The sequence below is a fragment of the Lithobates pipiens genome, unplaced genomic scaffold (assembly GCF_037356315.1).
Source record: "Lithobates pipiens isolate NorthernLeopardFrog02 unplaced genomic scaffold, aLitPip1_a1.2 Scaffold_22, whole genome shotgun sequence".
Lineage (NCBI taxonomy): Eukaryota > Metazoa > Chordata > Amphibia > Anura > Ranidae > Lithobates > Lithobates pipiens.
Window position 1 is genome coordinate 139,744,277 of NW_027507784.1, and position 27,166 is coordinate 139,771,442.

The following is a 27,166-nucleotide window of genomic DNA, read 5'->3' on the forward strand; positions in this document are numbered from 1 at the left end:
ATAAGAAGTAGTAGTAGAGGGGAAAAAAAAGTTCTGCCTTGATTAACAGAAATATTGGTGCGGGGGGGGGGGGGGGGTGCGGGAGGGGGGTAGGGTATTTAGATAGTTGAATTTTGTTACATGTATATTTTTGTAACATGTAAGTTTGTAAAATTAAATAAAGAATAAAAAAAAGATCATAATTTAGAATAGCCTGAGACTTATCAACATAACATTAGGGCAGTGAAATTCTCTCATGACTTTTGGCATCCTCAAATGACAATAGGTTATAGTGAACATTACACAGTAGGTTTAATTCACACCAGGATAAGTATATATATATATATTTTTTTTTAAAGTGAGAGTTCTTTTTGAGTCTAATGAGATTTGAAAATTAGAGTCACGTGGCTAAATTAGACAGTCTTATCTTTGTGTTAAAACTTTTTCATTTGAGCCTACTATTTTTCTTATCTCCCAGAACAATGAAAATGTGATAGGGGTTCTAGAGAGATGGGGCACCAAATTATAAAGTTCAACATAAACAAAACTGGTAGCTCTGATCTATAGAATAACTTTATATAATACATGTTAGCATAGTCCAAGGACAGATATCATAGACAAGGGCTTAATCATGACATTTAGTCAATTAAACAAATGAAATAAATCCATGGCAGGGAGACTCTTACCGGAAGATCAAGGAGAGGTGCAACACTGGCAAACAACTGAAGCACGAATGGCTTACGATGCAGTACGTAGAACTGTCTGCAGGTAAACTCGATAGCTTTGCGAAGTTGAGGGTTACTTTCATAGTCAGCATATACCTGAATAAAAGAAAAGAGTGGCTTTTAATTTTGTGTTGCATTGTATTTTGTATTAATGACATAAACACAATTTGTTATCTCACACAAGACAGGATAACAATGAAGCAGTGCATTTCAATGAGTTACATTTAGCCATGCTGTATCAACATCTCCATTATTTCTTAAGCCTCAAATGCACTGTTGATCATACTAAAGAATATCATGTTAGAGAATCCGATGCCCCTGTCTATCCTTTATTGTATGAATGATTAAAAACCCTTCTAAACATTATTCAAGAGTCCACTGTCGGGTCTGCTAAATAAGATATAAAGATAGTTCTACTGCCATCCTCATATTTTAATTCTATATTAAACCTATTCACATCACGCTGATAAACATGATATAATGGCGTTGATATACCAGAGGCAAATAGGCTGTTTACTTTGCAAGGGAATTATCCATAGAGCTCAGTGAATGTGCCTAAATTTAGCTTTACAAAGAATACCCAATCAAGTGCAAGGAAAATAAGAAAAAAATGTATTTTTTTCTAGCACATACTGTAACTAGATGATGGAAGCCAGCAGTGATTCACCTTATTCACTAAGCTCTGGAGGAAACTTCCCTTAAAAAGTCCTTACAAAGTGAAAAGAATATTTTTATTTAGTAAATTAACTCCAATGCAACTCTTTATCTCCTCAATCTTTTCAGGGAACACAAAGAATCATAATAGACATTTACAAGCAATATTCTATGAACTGGGTGATGTAGCATGTGCAGCTTTAAACAAACTGATTAGCACAGCATGAGTTTGGATAGAATATTATGTACACAATAGTACTGGTGTACAAAATATGATTACCAACATGGAAGTTACAACATGCACTCCCTGCCAATCTGCCAACACTGAGGAGGTCTCTGGTGGGTTTACGTGAGCCTGGAGTTGATTTACTGAAGGAGTATAGGCTGTACCCTTAGCAAAATGAACTTTTACTTTGCAAGGAAGTTGTTCCCTTAGCCCTGTTTTTTTTTTCCTTGCATGTGATTGAGTAGTATTCTTTGCACAGTCAGTTTTTATCACGTTTCTGTTGACGTTAATCACGTTACAGTGCTTTGAAAACGTATATATACCCTTTAACATTTTGTCATGTTACAACCAAAAACATAAATGTATTTTATTGGGATTTTATGTGATAGACCAACACAAAGTGGCACATAATTGTGAGGTGGAAGGAAAATGATAAATGGTTTTCAATGTTTTTTATACAAATAAATATCTGAAAAGTGTGACGTGCATTTGTATTCAGCCCCCCCGAGTCAACACTTTGTAGAACCACCTTTAGTTGCAATTACAGTTGCAAGTCTTTTTGGGTATGTCTCTAAACACTTTGCAAACTTAGAGAGTGAAATGTTTGCCCATTCTTCTTTACAAAAAAGCTCATGCTCTGTCAGACTGAATGGAGAGCATCTGTGAACATCAAATTTCAAGTGTTGTCACAGATTTTCAATTGGATTTAGGTCTGGACTTTGACTGGGCCATTCTAACACATGAATATGCTTTGATCTAAACCAGGGGTGCTCAACCTGTGGCTCTCCAGCTGTTGCAGAACTATAAGTCCCATCATGCTTCTGCTTTTGGGAGTCATGCTTGTGTAACTGTCAGCCTTGCAATGCCTCATGGGACTTGTAGTTCTGCAACAGCTGGAGAGCCACAGGTTGAGCACCCCTGATCTAAACCATTCCATTGTAGCGCTGGCTGTATGTTTAGGGTTGTTGTCCTGCTGGAAGGTGAACCTCTGCCCCTGTCTTAAGTCTTTTACAAACTCACATGTTTTCCCTGTATTTGGCTTCATCTATATTCCCATCAACTCTGACCAGCTTCTCTGTCCCTGCTGAAGAAAAGCATCCCCACAACATAATGCTGCCACCATGTTTTACGGTGGGGATGGTGTGTTCAGAATGATGTGCAGTACTAGTTTTCCACCACACAGCATTTTGCTTTTAGGCCAAAAAAGTTTTTGGTATCATCTGACAAGAGCACCTTCTTCCACATGTTTGCTGTGTCCCCCACATGGCATCTTGCAAAACTGCAAACAGGACTTCATATGGTTTTCTTATAACAATTTCTTTCTTCTTGCCACTCTTCCATAAAGGTCAGATTTGTGGAGTGCACGACTAATAGTTGTCCCGCGGACAGATTCTCCTACCTGAGCTGTGAATCTCTGCAGCTCCTCCAGAGTTACCATGGGCCTCTTGGCTGCATCACTGATTAATGCTCTCATTGCCAGGCCTGTCAGTTTAGGTGGACGGACATATTTTGGTAGGTTTGCAGTTGTACAATATTCTTTCCATTTTTGGATGCTGGATTGAACAGTGCTCTGTGAGATGTTCAAAGCTTGGGAATTTTTTTATAACCCTGCTTTAAATTTCTCCACAACTTTATTTCTGTCTGGTGTGTTCCTTTGCCTTCATGATGCTGTTTGTTCACTAAGGTTCTCTAACAAACCTATGAGGGCTTCACAGAACAACTGTATTTATACTGAGATTAAATTACATACAGGTGGACTCTATTTACTAATTAGGTGACTTCTGATGGCAATAGGTTCCATTCGATTTTAGCTAGTGGTATCAGAGTAATGGAGGCTGAATACAAATGCATGCTATACTTTTCAGATATTTATTTGTAAAACATTTTGAAAACCATATATCATTTTCCTTCCACTTCACAATTATGTGCCATTTTGTGTTGGTCTATCACATAAAATCCCCCAAAAAATACATTTACGTTTTTGGTTTTAACATGGCAAAATTTGGAACGTTTCAAGGGGTATGATTACTTTATCAAGGCCCAGTAAGCCATAATTATCATTCAAAGTGAAATTTCAGTTTGTAAAGTGAACATCCTTTAGTACATCGATCCTTATGTCACTGGTAAACTTATTCAAAATTATATTTCTATTTTCCATGTCCTAATTGCCAGGATACCATCTACCCTTCCAGATTAGGTTTGTAATTTAGTTTCTTCTCTACATACAACCTTTTTTGATTGGTAAAATGTAAACTCTTGTGCATATCACTGTCAAGAAGGTTGTGCTGAAATGCACAGATGGTGTGTCCATGCAACCACCTATGTGTAGGCATATGTTAGTTCAGGCCCTCTTGTGCAGGCTTGCTGCTGGTCACACATGTGTATGGAGGGGTGTGTGCATCTTTGGAAATTAAAGGTGATAGCAATTAGAAATCTTACTACTACTGATATCTGTATGTTAAATGCTGAAGTGGACCAACTCAAGAAGGAAGGTTTAGAAAAAAAGCTAGCTTTGGATTACCTTAGAGAGGTGTTTGTGAACTTTAGGTGATTAGGAAAGGTGATCTTGGTAAGGTTAAAGAACTACAACAAATGGCCATCTCTTAGTGATGTAGTTGCAGATGTATGGTGTATGGTGATACGTTTGGTGATACGTTTGCCATCCGTCCAGGGATTGGATGGGATCGGATGAAAACAGACAGGCGGTCCGTTTTTATCTGATCTCCCCATAGAGGAGAGCGGGCAGGGGTCAAGTCCTGGGAAAAAAAATGTGGGAACTCACCCATTACCCACAGTAATAATGTCCTCTGCCCCCTTCACTGCAGTTCGTGGAAACTCGAGTGGGAGGCGGTGAGATAGCAACTGACCTGTCAGCGAAGTGGTGAGCTGTCAGTGGTGTTGTGCCGTTCCTCCATTGACTATAAGGTGGCAGCGGTGGCCCCGTAGAGCAGAGGCTCAGTGATATCTGTAGTAGTGGAGACATGTGTGCGGCAGTGGGATGAAGGAGGAGGAATTGGGAAGGGAGAGTGGAATGGGACACCACTCACCGCGACCAGGAACTTGGGTGAGGTCTGGACTACAACTCCCATAATGCAGCACAGCAGCCTCTGCCCCCCCCCCCGGTCAAGCCAACACCCGTTTAAAGGACAGTCCTGCAGGATGCGGCTGCGAATGGGTACTGCGTTCCTGCTGTGGAAAAAGTAGAGGACTTGAGCCCTGAGAGCGGGGCTCTGACAGGTCCATCTCAGCACAGTGAGCAGAGAAGTACCTGTCATCTGCCTGCTCAGCGGGGATCAACGGAGTCCATCAAAATGGATCTACCCTGTGTGACAGGGGTCTTACATTAAAAGTACATTTTATTGTTGCTTTCTTTTTATGAAAGCGTGTGTATAAAACCCAAATGCTCCATAATAAATAGAACAGTTTCAGAAACATACTCGGCGTGTATTTTTTCTTTCCTTGCTGCAGCAAAACTGATAAAAACAATTAGGAGCAAATAATCAATTCTTTTACAGGATTTTGCTGTGCGTAACTCAATTTCCATGACATTTCACAGCATGTGTGTGGATGCAGGCTTGTTTACTGTTTTGGCATCAAACGGGCCAATGAAATGAGGCATCTACATTGGCTCACTGCTGACTAGTCTTCAACAGTACCTGTGATCTCTGGCTTGTGCTTCCCATAGACATGTGCAATTTGTTTGCAAAGTTTTGCTACAAATTTGTTTCCAGATGAAATTTGGCATATTCGTTCATTCGAAAGCATCCGAATGAACGACTCTTTTGACAAATTCATACAGAAACTATTTTTCAGAAAGAACGAATATATGAAAGAATGAAAACCCAAAAGAACAAAAATCCAAAAGAATGAAAATACGAAAGAAGGGAAAACTATTCAACCTACGAGTTTAACAACTGGATTAAATTCTGATTTTTTTTCGTATTTTCTATACTCATTAAATTATTAACTATTAATATAGGTTATTATTATTATCATTATTTATTATTATTATAAACTATTAAATTATAGATATTGTAATTTCCTTTCACATTTGGCTAAAGTAACTGTTAGCAAACGTAACGAATACAAATGCATCCAAGATTAACTGAAGTAACAAATGCTGCATCTAAACAAATGAAATGTAAAGAATACGAATGTATCCAAAGTTACAAATCATCCAAAGTAACAAATGCTGCATCTAAACGAATGGAATGGAATGAACATGAATGCATCTGAAGTTATGAGTAATCCGAAGTAACGAATGATCCGATAAACGAAAACAAAACCAAATATAACGAAAACGAAAATCCATTTTTTTTCAGTAGTGCACATGTCTAGTTTCCCAATTATCTACCCATTACTGTTCCAGCTTGTCTTGATCTTCTATTGCCTATAGGCATAGTGCTAGCCACATTGTACCTTGCTTACGTTTCCGTCTTCTCCATCTGTAACTGATCTGCCAGGACTGAACTCGGATTATTTACCTTCTGTCATATCTGTACCTGATCCAGTCTACTGCGTCTGCACCATGTCTGCTTGGCTATTGCTGGCTCCTATATAAGTGCAGTCAGCACATCACCCTCCTGTTACTGTCACCAGTTATCTGCCTGAAGTTGCCACATCTTCCTACTGTTCTAGTGACCATTTATGGGCCTGCTGGCATCATCCAGGGTTCAGTAAATCTCTTGCTCACTTGAACAGAGTCTCCTGCCTACCAGAACTTATATTGAACAAGCCTACAAGGCACTTCTGCCACCTGTCAGCTCTATCAGAAACCCTGGGCTGGAGGTGTAAAAGATGCCACCCTTACCTCATCTGGTTCCTCCAGTAGGTAAGTGACAATTATTTAATCTCTTGCCAAAATCAATCACCTTTTCATACCTTTCACAATCAACACAATCATCTATCTTTCACTTGCCTGGAGCATAGTGGGCAGAATCCACTGGTACCCACTCAATGAAAAGAGATGGTTGAAATGAACAGCTGTGTTGATACAAGTAGCTGCATATTGCCTGAGAAGGGCACTGTCCTCTGGGTGAAGAATTAAAGCACCATTAAAGACATTAAGGAAAAGCATTATCTCATCTCCCCAAGGAAATTCACTGGGCATGCCCAAGAACATCTCCTCCAGCAGCTTTATCCACAGGCTTTTATGTAATGTATCCAAGCCAAACAGTTCTTTGCCACCTAATGGAATAAGCAAAAATAATGAATTTGTCACTTAGCAATCATGACTGCGAAATTCTAAAAATGTTAACATAGCACATCAATACATGTTTGTGTAGAGTAACGGTTTACCTTGTGGATCACTAAAAAGTGAGAACTCTGCATCAACAGCACTTCTTGGAAAAGAAGGTAGACGTAAAAGATCTTCTTGAAGCATGGATACATGAGACTGCTTATGAGCAGGAGGGATCTTTTGGGTTAGGGATATTAGGAATAGAACTCTTCCAACTTCCTCAAGTTTTCTAGTAAACACCTGAGGATATTAGGTATATGACAGATTATATATTCATATTGAAGTTATATATAAATACAATAAGAGCAAAAAAGCCACAGCAGCCAATTTTACGGTCTTTGTTGTTTTATGGTCTCAGCACAGTCACAACAATTAAAAAATGATTGCCATTGCCATAAGCCAGTGATGGCGAACCTTGGCACCCCAGATGTTTTGGAACTACGTTTCCCATGATGATCCTGCACTCTGCAGTGTAGTTAAGCATCATGGGAAATGTAGTTCCAAAACATCTGGGTGCCAAGGTTCGCCATCACTGCAATAAGCCAATACATGTCTCCAGATACAGTGAGGGGAAAAAAGTATTTGATCCCCTTCTGATTTTGTACATTTGCCCACTGAAAAAGAAATGATCAGTCTATCATTTTAATGGTAGGTGTATTTTAACAGTGAGAGACAGAACAACAACAGAAAAAAAACAGAAAAACGCATTTCAAAAAAGTTATACATTTATTTGCATTTTAGGGAGTGAAATAAGTATCAATCAGCAAGATTTCTGGCTCCCAGGTATCTTCTATACAGGTAACAATCTGAGATTAGGAACACTCTCTTAAAGGGAGTGCTCTTAATCTCAGCTTGTTACCTGTATAAAAGACACCTGTCCACAGAAGCAATCAATCGATCAGATTCTAATCTCTCCACCATTGCCAAGACCAAAAAGCTGTCCAAGGATACCGGACACAAGATTGTAGACCTACACAAGGCTGGAATGAGCTACAAGACCACTGCCAAGCAGCTTGGTGAGAGGGTGACAATAGTTGGTGCAATTATTCGCAATTCCCATGCGATGTACGTGCAATGCGAATCCAGCCATACAGATAGTATGGCTGAATTTGCATCGCATTCGGACCAAACCCACACAGGACCCTTTTTTTGGTCCGCAGCAGAATCGCAGCAGTGTGAACTGGCTCTAAAGGTAAAATCAAAAAAAATGTAACAAAAGAACTTTATTCACATCATAGAGTATATAGAACACATCACAATATGTATATGATGTTTTGGACTTTTAATGATGACTATATTTCTAACACCCTAGCATCTTCATACAGAAAGTAACTCCTTTTTCCAAATGCTTATACACCCCTGAAGGAGAATAAAAAAGGGAATTTCGAAACACATTGGGTGTTCCCCATCTGGGGTGCCTTGTCTGGGGCTCCTTAATGGAAATCTGAGTATACTATGTTTGCTTATTTTTTAAAACATTGTGTAATGTGTGGTATATACTTTTTTTGTTAAATTTTATCTTAAAACATAAGTTATTTGTTTAACTTATGTAACTTAGAACTAATTTCTTTAGTTCTTTCTACTCCTTGTTACTGTTGAAAATCCCATATATGAGGGTTCTCTTTTCTTAGTCATTTCAGGGATGTTGGCAATTACCAGCTACTTTTTCATATGTGCCTTCCCTCAGCCAGGGCATAGAAAATAGGTCATGGTGTGTATTCCAGCATGACAATAAGTCAAAACACACGGCCAAGGCAACAAAGGAGTGGCTCAAAAAGAAGCACATTAAGGTCCTGGAGTGTCCTTAGCCAGTCTCCAGACCTTGATCCCATAGATAATATGTGGCGGGAGCTGAAGGTTTGAGTTACCAAACGTCAGCCTTGAAACCTTAATGACTTGGAGAAGATCTGCAAAGAGGAGTGGGACAAAATCCCTCCTGAGATGTGTGCAAACCTGGTGGTCAACTACAAGAAATGTCTGACCTCTGTGATTGCCAACAAGGGTTTTGGCACCAAGGGCTAAGTTATGTTTTTCAAAGAGGTCAAATACTTTTCTTGATCATACATCACGGGACACAGGAGCTTCATTACATAGTGGGTTATATAGGCACCTCTGGTGATTGGACACTGGTTGACCCCAATTAAGGAGAATTCCTCCCCTATATAACCCCTCCCATATGGGAGGCACCTCAGTTTTTTCGCCAGTGTCTATGGTGGTTGGTCAAATAAAACTTCAGCTCTGTGCAGGTCCCTGCGGGGCTACAACAAACCGGATCCATACCTCGGGCTGATATTTGACTCACTAGATGGTATGGTACCCGGGCCTCGTCAGCCGAAGAAACGAGGTTTGGCCTGTAAGTCCTCTCCATTGGAAGACTGGGCTCTGGGAAAACCTTTACTTAGTGTACTGTTTACACAGAGCGCACAATAGTTTCTGGCAGAGTCTTTTACATGGTCCAGGTAGGAGGCTCTTCCGAGAAAGGGCCCCAGATAAACCTGAAGGTTGGCTAACACTACCCGCCGTGATGGTTGAAGGCTGGAATTTGTCTGGTTCAGCAATTCCTGTGGCGGGGACAGGTAAGGGAAGTTAATCCTATATATACAATTATATGATGGATTTCTTCATTGTGAGTAGTTGTATGTCTTACCTGGTTTCCACCACTAGAGGGAGTAAGAGCAGCCTGATGCATACTTACATGCCTTTCAGTACACACGCTCAGTGAAGCCTGGTTCTCCAGCTGTCTCACGTCTCCACTACAATCCCTGCCACAACAAGGTAACACAGGGGTCCCACGTAGTCTGGGGGTCCCACGCAGCTCCGGTGGAGTTCTCCTTTCCCCCCTGGATCCCGCGGTCCTCGTGCACGCGCGTGCACGTGCGCCGGGCGCCTTCCCTGCCTAATGGAGGAGGGGGGAGTGTGGTTGTGAGCTGTGCACGTCAATGTGCACGGCGCTGCACTGCGCAGGCGCCAGGCGGCAGTTTTAAAAAGCCCAGAGCGTCAGGGGGCTGTAAGTGGAGACACAGGAGCTGTGGGCAGTAAGCATCCATGGGGATTGGATCCAGGCAAACCTTAAGACACCTACTCAGCATCAGGTTGTGCAGTTTAAGCATATATATTTATTGTGAGACTTTAAGCACAACAGTGATTGCACTTGTACTAGTACCTCTGCTTTGTTGCTTAGGACTATGTCTCCTCGTAAGAGGGTCTCAGGGGGAGGTAGCAAGGGCACTGGTAAATCACCGCCTAGGTCCAGGGGTTCTAAAAGTGCCTGTAAGTTACCATCCCCCCCTGCAAGACTGGAGCCAGCCTCTTAAGACGAGTCAGTGCCCCTGTCAGGTTTTGCAGCCTCTCCTAATGTCTCAGCCCCGGTTTATGTCACTGAGAACTCCCTTAGGGCTACATTGGAGGGTTTTGAAGGGAGAATAATGAATTTTATTTCTGCTTCCCTGAAAGATAGCAGGAAAAGGGGTAGATCCCCTCCCTCTGCTGAAATTCCTCTCTCAGATGGTTCTTCTAAAAATGAGGAGAGATCCCTGTCTGGGGACAGGGATCATGAGCAGTCGAATGAATCAGAGTAAAAGGAGAGAGTCCCCTCCTCACAGGCGCTCAGGAAACAGGTGCAGTATTATACGGAATTGGTGCGTACCACATTCAGAATGCCTGCTGCTGAAGTCGCTACGTCCTCTGTTTCTTCCCTGGGAGTCAGGAAAGCCCCACAGACTGCCTATTCCTTTCCAATTCATCCCTTAATGCATGAATTGTTGTATAAGGATTGGGGGCATCCCGATAAACTGTTTGCTCCTCCTAAAAGGTTTTCTATGCATTATCCTCTGGAGGAAAGTTTCACCAAGAAGTGGGGGGTCCCATCTGTTGATGCGGCTGTTTCTTGCGTGAATAAAAACCTGACTTGTCCCTTGGATAATGCGCAGGTATTTAAGGATCCAACTGATAAAAAGCTGGAAACTTTATTAAAAGCCTCCTTTTCCATTACTGGCGCTGTGGTGCAACCTACAGTCGCAGCCGTGGGGTTATGCCAGTTCCTCAAGGAACAGGTTAAGGAGATGCTTGGGCTCCTTCCCAGCGAGGAAGTAGAGAAGTATGCAGAAATGCCTCATATTCTGTGTTTCATGATTGATGCGATTTTGGATTCTGTCCAACAAGCATCACGTTTGTCCCTCATGTTGGTACACATGCGAAGGGCCCTATGGCTAAAGAATTGGGCAGCTGAGCTGTCATGCAAGAAGCATTTGATTGGGTTCCCGTTTAAAGGGGAACGTTTGTAAAGAATTAGACAAATTCGTCCAAAAAATTTCAGGGGGTAAATCTACTCTCCTTCCAGTGAAAAGGAGCAAGCGTCCTTCATTCAGGCGTGCTCTCTCTCCTGGAGCATCAAGCTCTAAGCAGTGGCGACGGCCTTCTCAACCCTCCTCTACAGGAATGGCTCAAGCCCGAGCCCAGGGACAGAAAAAGACTTGGGGGCGAAAGCCTGCCAAGCAGAGCCCAAAAGCTTCCTTGTGAAGGGGCGCCCCCGCTCGGCCGAGTGGGGGGAAGGCTCCTGCGATTTGCAGGAGCCTGGCGGGAAGAGATCCGGGACAAGTGGGTGATCTCTTCAGTATCTCTGGGCTACAGGCTAGAGTTTCAGGAGATTCCACCTTCTCGATTTCTAAGGTCAAGGATCCCTAGGGATCCAGTAAAGCAAAAACCGCTATTTCTGGCCTTAAATCACTTACTATCCCAGGGGGTAATAGTAGAAGTGGACCCAAAAGAACAGGGTTCAGGGTTTTACTCAAATCTCTTCACCGTTCCAAAGCCAAATGGAAGTGTCAGACCTATCCTAGATCTGAAGGATCTGAACCGGTTTTTACGCATCCGGTCCTTCCGAATGCAGTCAATCCGCACTGTGGTCTCCTCCCTGCAAGGGGGAGAATTTATGGCATCAATAGATATCAAAGATTCATATCTCTATGTGCCAATTTTTCCCGCACTCCAAATATTTCTAAGGTTCGCGGTAGAGTGGCGCCATTTTCAATTTGTGGCCTTGCCGTTCAGGCTTGCTACGGCCCCTCGAGTCTTCACAAAGATTCTGGACCCTCTCTTGGCAAACCTAAGAGCTCATGGTATAGCCGTCATGGCTTATCTAGACGATTTGCTTCTTGTGGAGAAAACAGCAGCGTTCCTAAACCACAGCGTCACCAGAACGCTAGAACACCTGGAACGCCTAGGTTGGATCATAAACCTAGAAAATTCGTCCCTACAGCCTGCCACCAGGTTGGAATACCTGGGCATGATCATCGACACCGCTCAGGGCAAGGTGTTTCTTCCAAGGCCAAAGGCCTTGGCCATTGGGGATCTGGTGCGCCTAATTCTGGGCAGGAGATTTTCCCCCATTCGATTGTGCATGAGACTGTTAGGGAAAATGGTCGCCTCCTTCGAGGCCGTCCCATTCGCCCAGTTCCACTCAAGGCCTCTGCAAAGATGCATCCTTGGAACAGGAAGCCCCAAGCTTTGGATCTTCCTATGCGTCTATCCCCAGGGACACACAAGAGTCTCGTCTGGTGGTTACAAACCAAGAATTTGCTGAAGGGCAAAACTTTTCTTCCTCTTCCATGGAAGATTATCACGACAGATGCCAGCCTGACAGGCTGGGGAGCAGTGTTGGAGGAGACGTGCTCGCAGGGGAAATGGTCTGCGATCGAGAAGCTATTGCCCATAAATATCTTGGAGATCCGGGCAGTTTATATGGCTCTCATAAAGTGGTCTTACAGACTACGAGGTCTCCCGGTTCGGGTTCAGTCCGACAATGCCACAGCAGTGGCTTATATCAATCACCAGGGCGGTACCAGGAGTCTGGTGGCCCAAAAAGAGGTGAATCGCATACTTGTCTGGGCAGAAAAGAATGTTCCGTGTCTTTCTGCAGTCTTCATTCCAGGAGTGGAAAATTGGCAGGCGGATTTTCTGAGCCGCCAGCAGTTGTGCCCAGGAGAATGGGCTCTGCACCCCGACGTGTTTCGGAACATATGTCACAGGTGGGGTACTCCAGACGTAGATCTGTTCGCATCCAGGTTCAACAGAAAACTGGACAATTTTGTGTCAAGGACAAGAGATACACTTGCTCAGGGGTCAGATGCTCTGACAGTTCCCTGGGATCAGTACAATCTGATCTATGCCTTCCCCCCGAGCCAGCTTCTGTCGCGGTTCCTGGGAAGAGTCAAGAGGGAGACAAAGTCGGTCCTTTTGGTGGCCCCGGCTTGGCCCAGGCGACCATGGTACGCAGAGATCATGAAGTTGGCAGTAGGCAGGCCATGGATCCTGCCTCTCCGGCCAGATCTGCTCTCACAGGGTCCAATCTATCCTGCTTTACGCAGTCTGAATTTGACGGTTTGGCTGCTGAGACCCACATTCTGAGAGACCGTGGCCTTTCGGGGCCAGCCCTTTCTACTCTGGTCAATGCCAGAAAGCTGGCCTCCAGGCTTATTTATTACAAAATCTGGAGGGAATATGTTTCCTGGTGTGAACTCAGGAAATGGCATCCTAGAAAGTATGTCATTAGCAGGATCTTGGCCTTTCTCCAGTCAGGCCTAGAAATTAATTTGGCCATAAGCACTATGAAGGTGCAGATTTCGGCCCTGTCAGTGTTTTTTCAAAAGCCACTTGCATCGCATTCCCTGGTGCGTGCTTTCATCCAGGGGGCCATGTGGATAAGACCGCCACTCAAACCTCCGGTATGCCCATGGGATCTGAATTTGGTTCTCTCGGCTTTGCAGGGGCAACCATTTGAACCTTTGCATCTGGCTTCATTAGTTCTCCTGACTAAAAAATTGGTCTTCTTGGTAGCCATATCCACGGCTATCAGAGTATCAGAGCTAGCAGCTCTTTCCAGCAAGGAGCTGTATCTAATTATTCATAAGGATCGGGTGGTCATGCGTCCCAACAGGTCCTTTCTACCTAAGGTGGTTTCGGGATTCCATTTGAATCAGGACGTAATCCCACCATCCTTTTTTCCGGACCCACAGTCCGCAGAAGAAGAATCTTTGCACACTTTGGATGTGGTTAGAGCAATCAGTATTTATCTTCAAGCAACTGCTCAGATAAGGAAAACTGATTGCTTATTTATTTTGCCGGAAGGCCCTAGGAAGGGCCAGGCAGTGTCAAAATCCACTCTCTCAAGGTGGATTAGACAGGTTATTTCTCAGGCCTATAGTGTAAAGGGGAAGATTCCTCCTTTTCAAGTGAAAGTGCACTCTACTAGGGCTATAAGTGCTTCTTGGGCAGTGCATCACCAGGCCTCCCTGGCTCAGATCTGTAAGGCTGCAACTTGGTCATCAGTACACACATTCACCAGATTCTATCAGGTGGATGTCAGAGGGCAAGAGGATATCGCCTTCGGGCGCAGCGTACTGCAGGCTGCAGTTTAGGTCCTCCGGTCCCTGGCGGTCTATAATTATGATCTGTGTCTCCCTCCCCTCAATCTGAGCATTGCTTTGGGACATCCCACTATGTAATGAAGCTCCTGTGTCCTGTGATGTATGATCAAGAAAATTGGATTTTCTTGAGAGTACATCATGGGACACAGGGCTCCAGCCCCTCTTGGGTTTTACGTGGTTTCTTATTGCTTTGTACTCTCAAGAAAAGGATTTTACAGGTAAGCTGTATATAAAAATCCCATTATTTCACTTATTAAAATGCAAATCACTTTATAACTTTTTTCTGAAATGTGTTTCTCTGGATATTTTTGTTGTTATTCTGTCTCTCACTGTTAAAATAAACCTACCATTAAATTATAGAGTGATCGTTTCTTTGTCAGTGGGCAAATGTACAAAATCAGCATGGGATCAAATACTTTTTTCCTTCACTGTATGTCCTTTCCATTAATCAAACAACTGCATAACAAAATGATCATTGAAACCCAAATACAATCCTCTCTTAACACAGTATGTATATCCACTATTTAGCACATGCTGGGCAGTCCCTGTGACTTGACAAATGAGGTAGCCATTAAAACCCTGTTTTTTCTGTTTTTACAGATTTAATAAATATGATTCTGCAATGATTTAAGGACCAGACATTATACAGATGTTTCCCTTGTTGGTTACTAACAGTATCAGGTTTTCTTGATTCATCTCTGATCAATCAGATAGGATTTCCAACCTGCAGAGTCCCTTTCATAAAGTGCAACCATGAATGTAATTGCTCATAACATGTTTATATACATCTAACCTATCCCATTCTGAGCATAACCACATACAGGCAGCACAAGCAATCAATTTGTGGGTACATCAATATTTTCTACTTCACTAAAAGCTAATGCTTTTTATGTTAACCTGCTGTACTCTATTTAAATATCCCATAAAGGTATTACAATGAATATGCCTAATTCATTAAAGTCTAATTCACCATGTTTTACTGCAGAGCTAAATTTGATCAATAGCAAAAGTGTGGGAGAGAACAAAAGGAGCTAGGAAAGCATATAGTTTAAAAATTCCTACGTTATATATCCTATTAATCATACATAGCTTGTGATTACAAATTAGAAGACAAGAACTTTCAAAATCAAATGGTTTTACTATCATGAATGCATGCTAAGGCATTGTATTTTAAAATATTTATAAGACAAGCTCAGGTTACAACTACTTCTGGGAAACCATAACCAGAGAAATTTGGATATTTGGTGCAAAAGACCACCCCACAGGAATTCTTAAGAACATGACATTAACATACCTGCTTCTGAATCAGTTCTTGCCCTTTCTCAGGGGGCATATACACTAGGTTCAGTTGTGGAGAAACTGACCTCCGAAATGGATAAATGTCACGTACATAAGTCTAAAATTAATTAAAATATAAACAGAAATAAGAAGCATTACTATTTCATATACAATTCTACCTAAATGCAAGCAACGGAATATTGGGCTGAGATTGCAAAGGGCACTAAAACAGCTAAATGCCCTATAGTTCTGTTACAATGCTGTGCCGCTTGATTTCCCTTGCTACCCCCCCAGCTACCCTTGTGAAAAAAAAATCTCACTGATACTAATATGGCCAATGCAAACAAAATAAAAGTCAATATAGGAAGTTCATGCAATTTCTTATTGCCTGAATCAACCAATCAGTATATTCCATTTTTTTCCAAACCTGCAATGTAGAGATACATTTGGGAGTTCCATTATTGCTGTGGGCATTAAGAAATTGTCTTATGAACTCACTTACAAAACATTTTAACACAAGTCCCAAAGCAAATGCATCTGATTTGGAACATCTAAAACTTCAAAGTAGCTCTGCTAATATATATATATATATATATGTATATATATATATATATATATATATATATATATATATATATATATATATATATTATATTTATGGCCGAAGCCCTATGACCGATACATATCTGAACAATACAAGCTTATCATAAGATACCCTATATGAAATGGACCTGAAAGTGTGCCCTGGTCTAATGGACGGTATACCAAAATAAGGGGGCATACCCAGTGATTTAGAAATGAATGTGTTTGAAGAGAAATGTTTTGAGAAATGCCCTAAGAAAGGGGATGGGAGGGTGGGTATTGCGCACAGGAAACCGACAAAGACCACAGACGAGTGGGCTGGTTAAATACCCCCCGGGCTCCTCCCATAAATTCAGGCCACCATACTGGCCTTCTTACATATATATATATATATATATATATATATATATATATATATATATATGGATTTGTCATGTAGATGTTGCATGACCTAAAAATTTGTCTAAACTTGTATTTATTCAATCAAATATCACGTTTTTAAGGCATTCATTATTTTTACACTTCCAGCTGCGAGGCAGGAAAAAAGGTAATTGGGTTGCACCCCCCTCCAACTGCAAGTGTAAACAGGGTCTTAACAGGTGTTCTTCTTCAAACTCCTTCTTGCTTATTGTGTATCGTTTGAAGCAACAGCCCGTTGTGTCCTACAGTTGGCTGAATACATACATCTTATGCAGCTCAGTTAAGAGTTAGTTCTGCTGATCAGACCTTCAGCTTACCTTATTATAATGAGTCAGATTCCATCGTTTATCCATAAGGAAGTAATTTGCAGCCTGTGAATCAGCTATGTTGAAAAACTCTAGACATTCCTGACAGGAAATATAGAAGGAAATATGAAAGATTCAATTGTTTCAATTAATTAACTAATGAAGGAATTAACAAGAAATATGGAAGGAATATAAAAGATTCAATTGTTTCAATTAATTATATAATTAATGTAATGAATGAATGAATTAATTAATTAAAAAGAAAAATGAGGGGCACTGTGGCTGATCGCCTTATAAGTGCTCATTGCCTGTCCATCTCTGGCTTTAAGACTTCTCAATATCCAGAACAAGTGTGCAGCAAATTAAGCCAAAATTTCTAATCTATAAACTTGTTCTTGGTGAATGAACTATGCCCCTTTCAGATTGGTGGAGTCCGCCAGCGGATCCGCCCGCTCAGTAGTGGATCTCTCCACTGATCCTCACTAAGCAGGCGGATGACAGGTCCATGTCCGCGGACACAGACACAGACCGCTGTCCTCTATGGGCTGTCTGATGGAAATTAACTACCTGTCTGTTTCCTTGCGACTGTCAACTGATCCCATCCAATCCCCCAGGTGGATCCATGTCGGCAGGTGTCAAGGGGTGAAAATGAATCTGGCCACTTCGCAGATCCTGGGTCCGCCGTGACCATCCATGCTCCAGTACACAGTTTTAAAGAGTGATGTGAAGTGTATCTTTTTGGCGTGTCACTTTTGTTTTATATGTGAGTGCATTGAAGTGAGAACTCTGTAAGTGTGATTAAAGAGTTTTTAACTTTATTACGCTATTGGAGGCAAGCTCTCTTTTTTACTTGCATGGGTGTATTTATGCTAACTGCCAAGAAAAATAAAGTGATTGTCTGAACTGCAAGCCTGGGGATCTCCCATTTTAAACTCTGGAAAGAGGGTAAAAGCAATTCTAGCCGAACACGCAGGTGTGAGGCTTCTCAGCTGGTGAGTTTAATCCCATAGGGGAAGTAACGTACACCATGGTGTGGTGAAGGAACTGGTTGCAAGATCTGTCTAATTAGGAGACACTGATTATCACCGATTACCCTGTGGGTTTTCACCTATGGACTTTATGTAATAATTTGCACTTTGATGGACTTTGGTCAAAGAGGGGAAGGGCACTGCACTCGTTCTGAATAATTAATTATTTTTAGGGTATAATTCATTATATGTGAAAATGGACCCTCGCGCCACTAAGTGCTAAAAGTAAAAATATATCTAAATACGTGTAAGTCAAAAAATGGAAAATATACCAACAAAAACAATATAAAAGGTAAACAGTGAAATAATACGAAAGTGCAAGTGCTACTTGATAATGGAAAAAATGCAGCGGGACAAAATAGTAAACACAAACTATCACATCAAATAAATAAAGTATAGAGTCCTGCGCAAATAGTGCCGTTAAAAAATAAAATAAAAAATAATAGATATAACTGTATAAAAATGTGTTGGAACAGTCAATATAAAATTAAGAAAAAAATATATATCAAAATTCACACACCGATGAGTGAAAATAATTAGTGAAAAAAAGAGAAAGGACGGGACCAAATGTTCCAAAATTCACCAATCCAGGCTCTCAGAACTCTCACCTCAAGATGAAATAAGCAAGCAAAATAAAAATAACCCCAGACACTTCTCCTTTGCTTCTCTGTATAAAGCTTCCAAGGAATTGCAGATACAGCATGTAATATACACTTCTGCCACTAGAGGGCCATTCCCAGCTCTTTGTACTGCAGATAAAAGCTTCTATTTCCGTAGTATGGAACTCGAAAAAACACAAAGGAGAGGGGGAAGGGGAGAGAGAGAGGAGACTCCAATCGTGTAGTAGTTCAAATAAAGCAGATAAAATGTATTAAGAAATAACCTAGACTCTCACATTTCAAGCATAAAAATACACAGATAGAGGAAGATGGAGATCTGGCGTCTTCTGCCAGTCTTACGCTACTTCCGGTTTGTCCTACGGCCACTCCCTACGCGTTACGTCATACAACGTGACTTCTTCATGGCGATCCCCATGAAGAAGTCACGTGGTATGACGTAACGTGTAGGGAGTGGCCGTAGGACAAACCGGAAGTAGCGTAAGACTGGCAGAAGACGCCAGATCTCCATCTTCCTCTATCTGTGTATTTTTATGCTTGAAATGTGAGAGTCTAGGTTATTTCTTAATAAATTTTATCTGCTTTATTTGAACTACTACACGATTGGAGTCTCCTCTCTCTCTCCCCTTCCCCCTCTCCTTTGTGTTTTTTCGAGTTCCATACTACGGAAATAGAAGCTTTTATCTGCAGTGCAAAGAGCTGGGAATGGCCCTCTAGTGGCAGAAGTGTATATTACATGCTGTATCTGCAATTCCTTGGAAGCTTTATACAGAGAAGCAAAGGAGAAGTGTCTGGGGTTATTTTTATTTTGCTTGCTTATTTCATCTTGAGGTGAGAGTTCTGAGAGCCTGGATTGGTGAATTTTGGAACATTTGGTCCCGTCCTTTCTCTTTTTTTCACTAATTATTTTCACTCATCGGTGTGTGAATTTTGATATATATTTTTTTCTTAATTTTATATTGACTGTTCCAACACATTTTTATACAGTTATATCTATTATTAATTTTTTTTTTTAACGGCACTATTTGCGCAGGACTCTATACTTTATTTATAATTGATTATATATTTTCTTGATGTCACTTTATATGTGAGTTGTCAGAAATTCACTGTAGCAATTATATATTTTGCCATATTGTAATAGTGGCCTTTTATAGTGTATTGTATTGAATTAGATATAATTGTGTGTGATTTTCACTAAACCACACGTGTGAGCGCTGCTTATTTTTCTCTTTTTTCCTTTATTTTTAAGGAAGAAAAGAAAATATATATATTTTGCACTAATGTTAATTAATGACTATTGCCATGTAAGTTTGTGTTCTTTTTTCCCTTGGAGATTGTTTTACTTAACATTCTGCTTAAACTTTGTGTATTTGTACTGCTTGGACCATGAAGAAGGGAGTACACCATGAAAGCTTGTCCTGAAAATGTGGATGTTGGTGTAGCATCCTCCTCTACTTAGAGTGCTAGGTTAAAATTTGTTTTTGGCTTCACTGTAGTGAGTGAAGCAGTGATTGCTTTTGTCTGTTCAGGGTTACCTGAGTTGAGGGTATAAAACAAACTCCAGCTCACACAGTTACTACACAAGCAGTTACAGACAACTTTTTTTTTTTACATGAATACATAAAATCTGATCATTTTAAGCCCCCCTGGTTTGTCTCAACTCTAACTGCTACATTTGAAGGAGAACTTGTTATATTGAAAAGCAAGAGACAGGTCTGATTCACACCTATGCATTTTTAGTACTTTTTGCATTTTGCAGATTTGCACTACAGAAGGTGTTCCTAGGAAACCAAGCACTAAAAATGCATAGGTGTGAATCAGGCCTAAGGGTAGATTTAGACATGTGTCTATATCTATCTTTATATCTATCTTTACTCTGAAGCCAGATTCACATGCAAATCATGCTTGAGAGGCTACTGCTAGGCGATGCCTTCTCACCACATGTTTTAACCTAATTTTGCCAACAAATGTGTCACAATCACCTGACTGCCTGAATTGGTCACATTCGGAGGGCTTGCTGCCCGTCGATTGTTACATGTTGGGTAGAAGCGAAGCATCACGACTGTAGCATTCCATCCACTGCCTATTGCAGCTTAAGTGGGAGCAGTTGGCGGGTAGCAAAAACGACATGGGGGGGGGGGGGGTTGGTGTGTGTAAAACACTTCTCTACTGCACTGCACCACAATGCACACAAAGGGTCATGTCCGATTTTCAGGCCACTGTTGTGCATTTCCAGCCTATTCAAGATGAAGGGAACACATAGCAGCAGCCCAAAGGAATGTGGGTGGGCTGTTAATGTGGAAATAAAATTTATAATACACAATCGAGCTTTCATGATTATATTGGTTCTCATTACAAAATCATGTCAGATGATGAAAATGTTACTGCTTAGTCATTGTGATCAGGATTTACAGTTCATGTATTAAGCCTAGTGAGAGAATATCTCTTTTATGTTGGTCACTAAGTCATGCTTCCTACACACACACTAATGACATAGATTATATAAGGGAATGAACTAGTGGCGGCTGGTGCTCAAATTTTTTTTTTTTGGGGGGGGGGTGGGGTGGGTGCAAACAAACTGATAAATACTGAAACCCCCCCCCCCCCCCCAATCAATTGCAGCCTCACTGTGCCCATCAAATGCAGCCATGGGGCTCATCATATGCAGTCACTTGTGCCTGTCAAATGCAGCCACTTGTGCCCAGTATATGCAGCTGCTGTGAACACCAACCCCCACACTCACAGGGCTCATGGCTCTGACAGCACCCGCCGTGTGCGGCTCTGATAGCACCCCCCCACATTCACATCTCTGAGAGAGGGGACTTACCAACCTCCGCTCCAGCGTGTATTCTCCGCTCCTCTTCCTAAGTGGCAGGCATCCAATAGAGTCTGATGCCCTGCCTCCTGATTGTTGGGGAGGAAGGTTAGTGTCAAAATAGCAAAAATGTATTTGCTATCGTCATACAATTGGTTGGGATCAGGGCGCACTCTCTGCACCCCAAGCCCACCCTATTTTGAAGCCTCCCATCCCCGCCATAGGAATCCATGCGTCCGGTGTCCTGAAAGGGGCCGGGCGCAAGGATTGGGGGTGGTGCCCGTGCTCCCCCAGTGCATATGCTGCCACTGGTATGAACGCAAATGACTCATAAATCATTTTCTCTGTCTTTTTTCTTGTCTGGTTTTTGGCAGTATTTGCTGTACCTTTAGCAGTGCTTCAAATTGTGTATCCTCGTGAACTGGCAGCTGGGTTGGGATATCACATTCATTCTGGCCATGAACCACTAGTGTCTTTGTTCCTGCAAGCCGAAAATAAATAAAGAAGTTACTCATTGCATAGCTAAACAGTTGTAGATAACACTGATTAAGGCAAATCTGTACCTGGCATGGAGGCTGTTACTAGCAACTTCACCTCACATTGCTCTTTCTTCATTGTTTGCTTCAAGTCTTTAAAGAAAAGACCTTCCACGTATCCCACCACTTCCCACAAGAAGGTAAGGGTTGCTGAAATGGCATCCATTCCCCATTCACATGGTGTGCGGACAAAGTACATAATAAGGCCCACCTGAGAAAAAAAATGATTAAAAGATTCAGGATGAACATGTGAAATGTAACATAAGCTAAAGTGTAATTTTCTTTTTATTTGGGTGACATGAAGAAGTGGTGGTCTTCTACTGAGTCATTATTGCTACTCATCACTCCATCGATAGACCATTCCTATCACCAGGGGCGTAACTATAGGGGGTGCAGCAGTTGCGACCGCAACTGGGCCCTGTGATGCAGGGGGCCCATGCAGCCCCCTCTACATATGGCCGGCAGCGGCATAGGCAGCTAGGGGTACCAGTGCACCATGCACATGGGTGGCTGGAGGTGGAGGGTGACTAGCAGAGCTCCATGCTCAACTATCACACTGGCTGCTCTTTAGTTGCAGTGCAGCCCTATGAGAGCCGGTTCCCCAGAGGACACTGCAGGCTTGTCTGCCAGCCATCCCCCCCCCCCCCCCCATCATACACATATGATGAAAGGTCTTTCTGGAAGATATGCTGATCGCCTGTCCAGCACACTGGATGGAGCCCAGGCCAACATGGATGAGTGTGCAGCCTGCAGCTTGGTCATGGTGAGTGAGAGGACCCCATCTCCCACACACCTTTACATACCCCCTCCATCTCCCCCTGGGGACAGGGACCCCTTCTCACGTGGGGACAGGGATCCGCACCTCCCAAGGGGACAGGGACCCCTTCTCACATGGGGGCTGTAATGTCATCTGCCCTGGAGAAAAGGACCTCATCTCTTCTGGGGGCGGGGACCCCATCCTACCTAGGGACAGTCCCCCAATGGGGCACCTAAAAATAAAAAATAAAAATAATTGAAAAAAAACTACTGATACCAGCGGTGGAACTACAGGGCTCCCAAAAGTCATACCTGTGACCACGCCCTGGAGTTCCACCGCCGGACTCGGAGGGAAGGGCCCTGGCTAGTGTACCAGGGGGCCCTTCTTGGTTTCTTGCATCGGGGCCCTGAAGGTTCTAGTTACGCCACTGCCTATCACCAGTCTTACCGTGACACCTAGGGTTCAGCTGAGGTTGGCTTTTTTTAGTGTCCTATTTATATATTTTAGACTTTTTCCTTTATTTGTTACAAAAAAAGATTTATTGGTAATAGAGTGGAACATGTAGTACAGAATATGATGTCTAATATGACATTTCAAACAGATGTCATTTTAAAACATTGAACAACTTGGTATGATACGGTGGAGAGATGTATAGGGTAGGGGTAGGCTCAACTACATCAGGAACTAAAAGGCATTGGGGGAAAGTGTCCAGGGGATTCACTTGAGCCCGTATTCAGGTCATATAGATTTATGTCTGTGTGTGTTTAAAAGGCTTAGGGGGCGAGTCACCGGTTGTAGGTAAATGGTCAATGAGAGGGCGTAATTTTGTTCAGCTGGGTTGGGGTGTCCTGTTAGGGGCTTGTCTAATGTAGGTAGTAGTTTTCTCAGTGAGGTAGTGGGTTTCTGTATGATGGTGAGTATTACTAGGTTCCTCAAGTGGGAAAAGGGGACCGGGGTAGGGGGTGGGTGTTAGGGGTGGGAGAGAGGGGAGAGGGTTAAGCAGGGAGAGGGGTAGGAAAGGGAAGACTAGTGGGTATAGCAGCATTTTTAGAGGGGTGTGCCAATGAAACAGAGGGGGTGGGTATCCATCTCTCTCTACCTTTGTTTGGGGTAGTAGGTAGGTTGTTGGCTCTTTGGAATTCTGATTGTTAGTGTGTAGAAGGTCCAGGAGTAAGTGTATTTGATGTTTATTTCCAGTTGTGAGGTTAATCCTAGGGCGTAGTGGGAAGACATGGTGCCGTTGGGCTGTCTGCATTGATGAGATTTCGGAATTCTGCTATTGTTTGGAAGTGGGTCCAACAGGCCCATTTAGTTGAGAATTTGGAGGGTGTGTCATGTGCAATGCTGATGAGGTGCTCCATTTCAGCTACTTTGGTGATTCTGGCTAACCATTCTTTAAATTATAGGATTTGTGTAGAACCCCAGTGGACAGGAATGCATTGTTTTGCAGCGTTTAACATGTGCATTGCAAGGGACTTAAAGTAGTTCCTGTGTGATAGTGTGGACAGCGCCACCATAAATGCAGGAGAGATCCTTTTTCAAGATGGCATCTCCAACACATATCCGGGAGGTCCAGGTGGAATTTGTGGATAAGGGCTGGGGTGCGGTACCATCGGGCTTGAATTTTGTATCCATTCTCTTGTGTGGATACATTAACAGATCCCTTATGTAGATTCAGATAGATTCTTTCCCAATCTTCCCGGAAAAAAGGATCTGGAAAGGTCACCTTCCCAGGATGAGCAGGCTTGTCTTGTGTTGGAAGGAATATTTGAAAATAGGAGGGAGTGCATTGTGGAGATTAAGTGGCGCTGGGGTGATTGCCTTGTGCAAAGGGTTTCAGACTTTTTTCATACAATGAAGGAATGTTTTGACTTGAGTTTCAGTTTAAACATTTTCTTTTTTTTTTGAAAATTCTTTTTGAGTTTTTTTTTTTAAATGGTTACATAGTACAGCCTCTGGGCATACCCTAGCTAAGGTAACAACCATTAAAACAATCCTATACTATTTTATAGAACTACTATAACAAACTACTCCTGTCATTAAGATTGAGAGGACAGGGGGAGGATAGTGTTTCATGTATTTCAGATGACCACATCGGGAACAGCTGCTGGGGTTGAGGATAACGCATTTAGGAGAACCTTCAGATAATGGCAAAATTAGGTCTTCGCTGCTACAAGACTTTTAGCTGAAGTAGATAATCAATGGCAACAATGCCTATTTCAACATGCATTCAAAATACATCTTTCAGTGTTATGTTTAAAGCAAAACAGAAAAAGCATTTCAAAATATGCCAAATACACATATTCAGCTCACCAGATAGTTGAACAATATGTGTGATGTTTGTGCAGGAAAGTCTCCAATGTTCAGAAGCAATTTCCTCAACATGTAAATAAGCTCATCCTGAAAAAAAAAAATCAAGATATATCTTAGGTCATACATTCCAGCCATCTAACCACATCCATCAGCAAACACAAACAGAGAGTGCATACTACAAACCAGGTTCACAGCAACAGCTTGTTCCCATGTGCCTGAGACCTGATCTGCTGTATTTGCCTACCAGTGGATGACTGGGATACTCCTTGGACTTCACCACTGCTTCCTACCTTAAACCCTGCTCATCTGGTTCCCCTTGACCTTGGCCTGATTACTGGACTCTCCTTTGCCTGCTGATTCTGTACTGCTTTGCCCAGCTGTTACCGATGTTGGCTTGCTTCCTGCCTGCCGACTTGGTCCAACACTGTCTGGCTGTTGCTGACTTCTGCCTGCTTCCTAGCTTCCACCACTACCACCTGCTTTGGTTTCAAGCTGCTTTTGAATCCTTCCCTAAGGACTATGATTTTCAGTTCCACCCACTTACAGTGCGGACACCATCAGCCAGCTACCCCAGCACTGGTGCCACTCCTTCACACTCTCTGTCTCCACCTTCAGGAGTAATAGGCAGTAGGTGCAAGAGATGCCCCCACAACATTCCAGTCTCCACCAGGTACATGATACTTTCCTTTATTTCTGTCTTTTTACCCCTTCTTTGCCTATCCATTTCTACTGGCATTTTCTCCTCCTTGGTCATAACACTGATGCTAAAAAAAATATTTTTTTCCACCTTTTAGCCCTTTCTAGTTATGGCTGGAAACAATATAAACATTTCTGTCCAGTAACTAGTATTTAAGTGACACTAAACTCACGTTTTTTATAAAATAAAATAAAATAAATGCAATATGTTTAAATATAAGTAGAATATACCTCCCCTCTCTCTCTCTCTCTTTTCCTTTGTTCCATCTCTCAAATGAAAGATTTTTTCTTCTACTCTTAGACCTCCTGTTCTAGGCTGGCTTCTATGGTGGATGTTTGTTCTACATTCCCCCTTGTGTATGTGAAGGTAGGCACCCTTTCCTGCTCGCTGCTGAGATGGAATACACATCTACGTGCAGACACATTCAGTGTTCCTGAAGAGGGGTTAATGCATATCAAGTGGGTTATGTCAATAAAACCCCTCCCCCTTTTTAGGGGGGGGCTCTTTAAACTTTGAGCATATCTTGTACCATTATATATTGACTGCTGTGTGGAAATCTTGGTTAGCTCTGATGAAGAGGGCACAGCCCTTGAAATGCATAAGCTATGCCCTATTGGATGGATGAGATTACAGTGTTGGGACTGGACTGGATTATGATACATGCTCTTTATTCTATACATTTTTGAGCACATTGGAATCTGTTTTTATAATAAAAGGTCTTATGATAATCTATTAGGCCTGTGCACCTTCTTCTTTTGCTTTTGTTTTAGTTTGGCTTTCCCCAATCTAAAGTGATTGCCTTTAATCCGGTTCCACAAGAGAGAAGAGGAACTATTTTTGGGCCACGATTTGAACTCAAGCCATTGACAATACTTCCATCTGTAGCACTGTTTTGTTTTTATGTCTGTTGGAACTGTAGTATGCATAGAGCAGAGCATGTGACCAGAAATAATAGCACTTCTTGTTTTAGACTTGTAGCAGTCAGGTGCATGCGTGGAGAATAAAAGAGCATAAAAGAGCATGCACAAGACAAAAAAGAAGCTTGAAGACAATGGTAAGAGGCTTTGTAAATAAATGAACAAAACAAACAAAAAAAAACAGATCCATGGCATACATGATATTTTAGAACAACTGTCGTAAAAAACATTTGAGTTTAGTACCACTAAAACTGTCACTCCATAAGGAGAGTTACTGGTTCTATGATGTACAGTATATGTAGAACTCTCTAGTGGGTGCTAGAAGTAGTTAAGGCAAACCATATCCTGACTCATGCAGTAAATTTATGAGTTTATATTTGAGTTAGGCTTATTGGAGTTCAGGGCTGGATGACTCATCTTGACAGTTCTCTGGTGCCTCCTCCTGATGTCTGGAAGGTTGAACAAACCTTCTAGAATTAGAGAGTGGGGGTTAGGAGGAGCTGCCATGCATATTTATAAGGCCTCAGCCAATTCCCAATGGTGGGCTGGCAGGGGACTGAGATAAACATGGGCCATACCAGTAGGGCAGTTGGGTGGAAGATACAGTGCTGAGAAGGCTGTTGGTAGCCCCTAGGGGTACCCCCTAGTCTGGGG

At 42.2% G+C, this 27,166-nt stretch overlaps 1 protein-coding gene across 11 annotated transcripts in view; it reads right to left on the reverse strand.

Moving 5' to 3' along the window:
- UNC80 (unc-80 subunit of NALCN channel complex) overlaps positions 1-27,166 on the reverse strand; it is a 318,404-nt gene that overhangs the window by 110,227 nt on the left and 181,011 nt on the right. For all 11 annotated transcript variants that reach the window (XM_077448370.1, XM_077448371.1, XM_077448372.1 and 8 more), the window contains 8 exons: positions 24,899-24,985; positions 21,856-22,039; positions 21,679-21,773; positions 16,845-16,934; positions 15,542-15,643; positions 6,883-7,063; positions 6,503-6,771; positions 666-800 (listed from right to left, as the gene is read on the reverse strand). In XM_077448370.1, coding sequence (XP_077304496.1) covers positions 666-800; positions 6,503-6,771; positions 6,883-7,063; positions 15,542-15,643; positions 16,845-16,934; positions 21,679-21,773; positions 21,856-22,039; positions 24,899-24,985 — 1,143 coding nt within the window. The remainder of the gene's footprint in view (positions 1-665; positions 801-6,502; positions 6,772-6,882; positions 7,064-15,541; positions 15,644-16,844; positions 16,935-21,678; positions 21,774-21,855; positions 22,040-24,898; positions 24,986-27,166) is intronic.